Source organism: Lacerta agilis, chromosome 17 (assembly GCF_009819535.1).
Source record: "Lacerta agilis isolate rLacAgi1 chromosome 17, rLacAgi1.pri, whole genome shotgun sequence".
Classification (NCBI taxonomy): Eukaryota; Metazoa; Chordata; class Lepidosauria; order Squamata; family Lacertidae; genus Lacerta; species Lacerta agilis.
This window is the reverse complement of record NC_046328.1, coordinates 24114477-24123157: the sequence shown is the minus strand read 5'-3', so window position 1 is coordinate 24123157 and position 8681 is coordinate 24114477. Positions and strand designations below refer to the sequence as shown.

Here is an 8681-nt window from a genome sequence, read left to right as displayed (position 1 = left end):
ATATTATAATACAAAAGAGAAGTATGTCCCCTTGCCTCTCAAGAGCCAAATCTAGCAAATGTGGAGAAATGGAAGGCAAGGTGATTTGAGCCTAAAGCGATACCCAGAAATGGCTTTGGTGCAGAGAATTTGGATAGAAAGAGCTGAGATCAGCCCCAATACCATCTCATTCAGCACTTGCCTATTAAATACGACTTGCTCTTGGATGCTCCCATTGTGTGGTGACCATATCTTAATGTAGGCCAGCCCACTTTTAGGAGGAGTGCCGCTTCAAAATGATCAATGCAAAACTTACCTGGCATGCCAGGCAGTGACTAAATAAGGCAAAGGGAGAAAGGGAAAGAGGCCTGGAACACAGTAGAGGCATCTGGTCAAGACAGGGTCAAAGTTCCTCAAGGAATGAGCCATGGCTGCTGCTAACAGGCTGAGCCAATTTTTTGTTGTTGTTGCCTGCAATATAGCAGCTCCAAAATGCTCCTGCAAGTACACACACCCCTCCAGAAAAAGGGGACAAACAGCTAACCCTATTAGACAAGAGGATGGGGTTTGAGGCAATGCCCCCTTTTCTCTGAGCAAAGTTATGGAAGCCCCCAGGCTGGCTTGACCTGTCACTTCTCCTCCTCATCTGAGTCGCTGTCTTCACTCTCCAAGTAGTTGTAGTTCACCCTGTTGGTATTCACAAACAAGTCTGCATCATCGTCCTCAGAGTCTTCCTCCCCCGCAGAACGTGGTGGGCTCTGTGGCCCATCCCTGCCAAAGGAAGACAGACAGAAGGCGCTCTTAGCGTAAACTTCTCTGTAATTATTATTACTTCAATTTATTACCCGCCCTTCATGCTAAGATCCCAGGGCGCAGTTTACCTGTATAACAATTAAAACACAACATTAAAAGCAAAGTAGGACTACTAACAGCTGGCCCCATGGCTACAACATCCAGCCTAATTTTTGTACATTTTATAACTTGTCCTCGCCTCCCCCTTTTTCTTGCTTTGTGTAATGTGTGGCCTGTTGCGGGTAACGTCTCTGTCAAAATGCAACAGATGTCCATGATCCGCACTTTCCAGAAACAATTTTTGTCCCAACATATTCTCTCAGCTGGACAAATGGGTCTCTGCCACAAGTGTCAACTTGCTAGGGTTTAATCTTGTTTTAAATGTATAGTTGTACCTTGGAAGTTCCCGAACGTTTTTGCTCCCGAATGTCGCAAACCTGGAAGTGATTGTTCCAGTTTGTGAACTATTTTTGAAAGCCGAATGTCTGACAGGGCTTCCAGTTGGCTGCAGGAGCTTCCTGCAGCCAATCAGAAGCCACACTTTGGTTGTTGAACATTTTGGAAATCGAACGGACTTCCGGAACGGATTCCGTTTAACTTCCAAGGTACAACTGTATATGTTGTTCTATATTTATCTTATGTGGTGGTTTAGAAGGCAATAAATTAATTGTAATAATTAATAATAATACTTAATCACAACAACACCTTAGAGGTGAGAGACAGGAGGTCCCTAGAGTGCTCTCCCACCCTCCACACAAACACATCGCAGGAGTCCCATTCCCAAACTCACCTGTCTTTAGCACTGCTCTGAGCTCCTGCCACACCACCCAAGAAGGCCTCAGGCCTGCAGAAAGAAACAGGAGAGAGAAGGGCAGCCTGGGATATTGGTAGCTTAGTAGTTTGGAGGGTACATTCGAGCCTACAAAGGGATGGCCCCAAGACAAAGGTGGGAGCTGCAGAAGAGATGGGTCATTCCCCTTGCATAAAACAAGTCAGGAAAGTGTATCACACCAGCAGCCCGGACATACCCTTCACCCAGCCTGGTGCACTGGGGTGGTTTAGACTCCCAACTCCCATCGGCCAATCAGGCCAAAAGTCAGGGATGATAGGAATTGTAATCCAAAATATTAGAAAAGCACCAGGTTGTGGAGGAGGCTGGCCTAGCAGGCTTCAGGGGTGCTGTCAGTAGCTCTCCTTGTCAGTAGCTCATTTCCTACTATTGCTGGAGAGAAGAGAGCTGGGTGGCAATAAACCTATCAGCAATTGTGTAAGTTTTTTGGGGGGACTCAACTTGCTACCCACAGACACCCCCTGGCACCCTTCAAGACCTCATACCCCTTCCAGTTCCTATCCTTTGTTGTTCTTTGGCTGGGAGCGAGGGGGGAGTGTTGATTCCTGCTTCTCAAATCTGTGTTGTGGTTTTTTTATGGGGGGGGGGGTTGTTGAGGGGTGAACCCTATTTTGGTTGCAGGGATTCTGAGTGTCACCAGTGGGTATTTGGTCCTTACCAGTATCCTTCCTTTTTCAGGTAGCGAACATGGTCCTTGTAGAGGACAAAACTGATCTCAGCTTTCACTTTCTCCCCCTCTTCTATGGGATCTACCAACAGGAAGTCACCTGGGAGGGGTAAAAAAGATAAGTGTTTGTCTATGTATATACTTAAGCCCACAGCTTATGAGCATTTACCTTGTGCGTATTCAGCATCATGTGCATGGCCAAAAAAATTAAAGGGGGAGAGGTTCTAGGGAAAACGACACTAGCAACCCCACCTGCCAATGAACTCAATAGGCTTGGACTATGTGCAAGGTTGGCTTTAGCCGTGATCTGCAGAATGTAACCCTTGTATAAGTTGTGGGCTTACTGTATATATTGCACACAGACACAGACTTGCAGGAACTGGAAAGGAGGGGGAGGACACAATTTCCATCACTTGCTATAAGGACAGCAGCCTTTGCCACTCACCTCTCTTGATCCAGATATTCTTGCGGAATTTCGTGGGCATGCTCACAAGGAACCGCGTCCCTTCAGATGTCTCCACCTCATGGAGATTGTTGCCAGGGGTCCCCACCACCTGGAGGAAATAGGCAAAACAAACAACCACCACCACACTGTAAAGTTGTGTTGGGGTTTGTACTCACAAACAGCAACCATCACTGTAGTCCATGAAAAGGGCCCTTTCTGTTCGACTGGCTTGAAACTCACCCACTCTGCTTTCCTCTCCTGTAGAGGAGGAAGAGCCAAACCTCTTTTGAACCATCCAGCTATAGATACGATGAACAGAGGGAGGCAACAGAATCATAGAACTGTAGCTTTGGAGTGGACACAAAGGGTTATCTAGTACAATCTCCTACAAAAAGCTGCCCCAGATCCATAAACAGGGTTAATGCAGATCTAAGACAGCCTTCACCAACTTCCAGATGTTTTGGACTATGAATCCTGTGATTCCCAGCAAGCTCAGCTGACAGCAGTTGTCCAAAGCAGCTGTGCTAACTGGAGGTAGCATGAGGGATGATGAGGGATGATGATGTACAATAACCAAGTCTACAGCTATCTTGAATGGAACGCAGCTGCTAGAAACAGCACCGCAAAATCAGAACAGAAAATGAGCAATGACATCTGGAAGCCCATGGCTAGTCCAGGCTGGAAATGCACAGTGGGGAGGCCTCTGTTCTCACCCGGACGATCTGCTGCCTCTCTGAAGGCACCACATACTCTTCTAGGACTTCTTTCACCACATGCTTGCGTTTTGTGGCTTGGGACATGCTGTTCTGTTAGCCCTGGGGAACCGTGTCTCTGCCGGGGTCGGGGTGATGCAAGGAGCCGTTTGCAGAATACGCCCACGTTCTAGGAGGCTGCCCAAAATAAATTGAATTGAATAATGAATGGAAGAGCGACACAAGTGCTTTAGCAGTGGAAATATCAACGAGAACAGGTGGAGCACTGCATGGGGCTGGGAGATAATGAAAGGCAGGTCCAATTGCTCCTCATTTTTAATTCATTCAGTTTACATATTGCTTCTCACTACTGGAAGGAGCTGCAAAGTGTTTTACAGGGACAATGGCATGCAAAATATACCAGGGGTAGCCAATGCAGTGGCCTTCAAATGTTGCTAGACTACAACTTCCATAAGCCCATTCCAGTATGGCCAGTGGTGAGGGGAGTTGTAGTCCAAAACACTGGGGCACTAGGTTGCTTACTCCTGAAATATGCAATTTTAAAAATCAGAATGAAAAATCTATGCTAAAAGTGTTCATACTGTTCTGCCTGCACCAGGAATGGAGGTCTTCCTCGACATCGCAGGGAGAGGCAGATGGAGATAAAGAATGGTGGGGGGAACTCATTCTTTGAATTCCTCTCTGGGTGGGAAAGGAACAGGGGTCTAGCTAAATTGTATAATTTGGTATATTAATAATTGGTTTTAATAATTGTATTAACTGGATAAAATTGGCATTGTTATAATGAGGCTGTTATTGGAACGATATTGAGGAAAAAATTATTTAGATGGGCAAAAAAAAAAAGTGTTCATCCAAAAAAGTCATGCACTATAACATAGCCAGCCCACCCAAATTACGAACTGATATAAAAAAAATAAAAGAGCAAACACCAAGGAGAATAAAAACATCTTCATCTGGTGTCAGGATGACAATGTCAGTGCAGGTGAGCTTCCCTGGGGAGAGAATTCCACAATCAGGGGGCACCAGAGAAAAGGCTTGTTCTCTCACTCCACCCCCCTGCCCACAACTCTTGGAAGGCCAGCCAGATAACCCACTGGTTTAAAACATAAGAATGGATGGGACCAAAGTACATCCATATGAATTCCCTTGTGTTCAGTGATGGGGAAAATTTCTCTGTACAGGGGTGGGGGTGAGGTGAGGGTCCACAGAAAACTGACCTGTTTCCAACAACAGCCAACGTCGTCCAAGTTCAAGGGCTGTGGATCCAGTGCTGATTTCACTCTCTGGTACATTCACAGTTCTGGAAGAGCTTGAAGTGTGTGGAGAAATGTAATAATAATAATAATAATGTCATCATACACAAGGACAGTCTCAGGGGCTCAGAGGTATACTGCTTCTGAACATGGATGTTCTACCACTGAGAACTGCCATTGATCCTTCATAGATATATCTACTCTGTTACAATTACTGCCTTGCTGGATCTGAAGATTCATCTGGTCCAGCCTTCCTCAACCTGGTGCCCTCCATGTTTTGGGCTACAACTCCCATCAGCCGCAGACGCATGGAGTTGTAGTCCAAAACATCTGGAGGACACAAAGCAATGGAGTTTTTGGGGTGTGCATGTGTGATTTATTCCAACATCCTCTATCCCACAATGAGTTCCACAGTCTAACTATGTGCTGCGTGAAGAAGTCCTTCCTTTTATTTCGTCCAATATGCAGCTTCATTTAATGTCCCCAAATTCTAATGTTATGAGAGAAGCTTTTCCTTATCCACTTTCTCCATGCCATGAAGAATTTTATACACTTCTATCATGTTGCCTCTTACTTGCCTTTTCTCTAAACTGAGATGTCCCAAATCTCAAGGTCTGGGATAGTCCTCATATGGCAACCCTTCCTGGGAGTAAGCTAGTTGGATTCTTCTCATAGAGCTTACTTAGCACTTTGGTGCTCTATATTTCAGCACTCAATGCGCTTCGCGTGTTAACTCTTAAAGTCTTAAATAATTGTTTGTTAGTTTTTCTTATTCATCATTCTAATGGGGGCGGCGGAGGGTTTTTTGTTTATTTTACAAACAGCTTTCGTTTGTTTGTTTGTTTGTTTTACAATCAAGCCGCGTATAGATTTTATGAAATAAATAAATAAAACTCGGTAAGAACCACAACAGCCTTTTGAGGTAGGACCGGCCCACCCCCCGCCCTTAGGAAGGCAGTATCGGGCTCTCATCTGTTTCTGAACCCACCCTTTCAAAGCGTCCTGCGCCCCCAAACCCTTCGCTTGGTCGATACCTGCTTAAGAACTGGCACCTTCTCGTCTCCTCCGAAGCGTGAGAAGCGAGAACTTCCTATTTCCGGCTTTCATGGACCCGACTTCCGGGTGCGCCACGCTTTTCCTTCCCGGAGTGCTGCGCTTAAAAACTTCCCCACCTCCGAGGAAAGCTGCCCTAATTGTTCTGTATACTGTACCGGTACCTCTGAGTTAAGAGCACTGCGGGTGCAGCCACTTCAGCATTGACTTGTCAATGACTTGTTGTGATATCAGCCTTGCTGACTTGTGCAGGAGAGGGCGAAAGTGTAACACGGATTAGATCACTGAATGACCGGAAGAATCAGAAATCAGGAAGAAAGACCAAAATTTTAATAATGGGGACATTTTATAATTTGTCTTAAAAACCATTGCAAACAGTTAAAACTGGTAGTTTAATGGTAAACTTTGGACACAATGGAGATGTAAAATATTTGGATTATCATAAAAGATGCAGGAGGAAATGATTAACCATAGGACCCACAAAGGGGAGGAAGGAAAGTCCAGGAGATTCTTTGGAATCTTGTTTTTATGTTGTATATTGGAAATATGATTGTAAAACTTTGATCTGAAAACCAAATACTGTAAACATTAAAAAAGAAAAGAAAAAAGCACCGGATGAAACAAACAAAACAAAAATAACCCAAAGTATCCGTTTTGCCCTAAATAACCCCTCCAAAGAGAAACTTAAGTGATTGTGGGGGGGATATGTTGGTACAGATCTTGTCATGTATGAAAAGAAGGGGAACTAGACATAGAATTGTAGAGTGGGAAGGGACCCTGAGGGTCGTCTGGTCTAACCCACTGCAATACAGGAATCTCAACATACAATTCCATGTGGCATTGCATCAGGTTTTCAGACAAAGCCACTTGTCAAACTCTTGCCTTTTCTTATCTTTTCACCCAAAGGTTGCCTGGTGTTTTCCACTGAAAGGCTATTTCCATACAAGCTGCTGCTAATAACACCACAACTAACTCATTATGTGCTCCAGGATGTTTCCAAAACTGAAGCAGGAGCTAAAACAAAAATTGTGAACTGGAGCACAATCCCATCACATGTGTGCAAGAGAGCCAACAGTGCCACCATCTCTCCAATATGGGGTGAGATTGAGTTGTTGACGAAGTGGAGCTTTAGGGTGTCCAATGCCATCAAAAGAGTGCTTTAAGTGCTCCCTTTTATATTCAAGTTGTTATTTTTAAGCCAGCCTTGGACTGTGTAGCCATGTTTGTTCACGTTTCTGCAAAGCCAGCCCACCTTCCCAAGCCCTGTGTCACCCACGATCAATATTCAGGAGGATGGATTCAAGCATCTTCTAATACCTGAAGGTCTGCCACATGGAAGATGGAGCAAGCTTTGTTTTCTGCTGCTCCAGAGGGGAGGACCCAAACCAATCGCTTCAAATTGCAAGGAAGAACTTTCTGATGGTAAGTGCTGTTCAACAGTGGAATGCAGACCTGGCCCACTGGAGGCAGGGTGAAGCAGCTTCCTCTGGTGGCAGAAGCGCTGAGACAGCACCCCCATGGACAACCCTCCCACCCCTGGCATTTCCAGTGAAATCTTGTTGGAAGCCGGTGTCAATGCTGGCACCATTTCTCCACCCGTGGCAGAGGCAAGCAGAGCAGTGGTGGGGCAGCACTTCCCAAAACTACAGGGAACCAGGCAGAGGGCCTTCTCGGTAGTGGCGCCCGCCCTGTGGAACGCCCTCCCATCAGAAGTCAAGGGAATAAACAACTACCTGACATTCAGAAAATACCTGAAGGCAGCCCTGTTTAGGGAAGTTTTAAACTGTGATATTTTAAATGTATTTTAATGTTTGGTGGAAGCCGCCCAGAGTGGCTGGGGAGACCCAGCCAGATGGGTGGGGTACAAATAAATTATTATTATTATTATTATTATTATTATTATTATTATTATTATTATTATTATTATTATTATATTTTGCCTTGTGTTACCTCTGAGCAGTGCCTTTTTTCTGGGGGTAAGCATACCCCTAAACATTTTGTGAATCTAAGTTTGGCTTCATTGAGGGGCAGTATTTCAATATGAGTAGGAAAATGAGAGTACCCCTAAACATTTTTTTAGAGGAAAAATAAGCACTGCCTCTGAGATAAGCCTGTTCTGATGACTTCCCACCACCCTTTGTCTCTCATCCACCTTGGAAGGATGCTGGCAAGACCTACTCAGGAGTACTTAGCAGGAGGTAAACCTAGTCTCCCTCCCTCAACACTCCAGGCGTCACTCTGCCCTCTCCCCTGCAACACACAGACACTTTAGTTCAGATCATATCAGTATTTATTAGTGTGGAAATTACAGAAACACCAAAGGCTGCATCTTTAAAGTAACAGACAGAAGGCACAGCCACCTGAGCAGCTGCGTCTTCCAGAAACACTTTTTTTGCAGCCCCTTTCAGGCCATTCTGGCTGAGATTTGAGTCCCGGAAGGGGAAATAGCTTTTTCAGGGTGGGGTGGGGTAGGTGTTCAGAGCAGCAATCAAAGGAAAAACACTTTCTATAGCAACTATTTTGCAAGTGCAAGTTATGCCTTCCACTACCAAAAAGCCCCCGGTGCAACAGTGGGGGGAAATGCTCAAGTAGGATTCCTTGGAGGAGAAGGTCTTTTGCATTGTGGGTGGTGCTTAGAACTGACCGAGCTAGGGATCATCTCTCAGCATTGCCTTCAAACCTTCCACCAACATTTCCATTCTAGCAGCAAACATTAATACAGGGCAACTAAAGCTAAAAAAAAAATTGTGGGCTGGGTTTGACCTCTTTTCTGGAGTGGGTGCAGGGAGAAGGATTTCATGGCATCTAAGTGCAAAAGCTGACCAATACTGGAGTGGTTACTTTCCCTACAGGCTAGTGGAGCCGCCCAGCCACAGGCAAGACTGTTTTGCAAGGCTGTGACTCCACCATATCAAGTCTTCCAGAAGCA

General features: G+C 45.3%; 1 protein-coding gene across 3 annotated transcripts; it reads right to left on the bottom strand.

The window, feature by feature from the left end:
• Positions 1–296: 296 nt before the first annotated feature.
• Positions 297–5836, bottom strand: EIF1AD (eukaryotic translation initiation factor 1A domain containing). 3 transcript variants are annotated; one of them, XM_033135766.1, is made up of 7 exons: positions 5734–5836; positions 4664–4755; positions 3447–3623; positions 2734–2842; positions 2280–2388; positions 1562–1615; positions 297–753 (listed from the first exon to the last, which is right to left on the bottom strand). In XM_033135766.1, the coding sequence occupies exons 3-7, from the start codon at positions 3531–3533 to the stop codon at positions 609–611; spliced, it is 504 nt and encodes a 167-aa protein (XP_032991657.1). In that variant the 5' UTR covers positions 3534–3623; positions 4664–4755; positions 5734–5836; the 3' UTR covers positions 297–608. The 3 variants fall into 3 exon arrangements, with proteins under 3 accessions (XP_032991657.1, XP_032991659.1, XP_032991658.1); XM_033135768.1 differs by having other exon boundaries at positions 297–750; XM_033135767.1 differs by lacking the exon at positions 5734–5836 and adding an exon at positions 5688–5716.
• Positions 5837–8681: the final 2845 nt, after the last annotated feature.

Coding starts and splice junctions, on each gene's coding strand:
- EIF1AD (XM_033135766.1), bottom strand. CDS start 3,533: ATGTCCCAAGCCACAAAACGCAAGCATGTGGTGAAAGAAGTCCTAGAA. Junction 2,843..3,446: donor AGAGGCAGCAGATCGTCCGG/GTGAGAACAGAG, acceptor TATTTCCTCCAG/GTGGTGGGGACCCCTGGCAA. Junction 1,616..2,279: donor CTGAAAAAGGAAGGATACTG/GTAAGGACCAAA, acceptor TTCTTTCTGCAG/GCCTGAGGCCTTCTTGGGTG.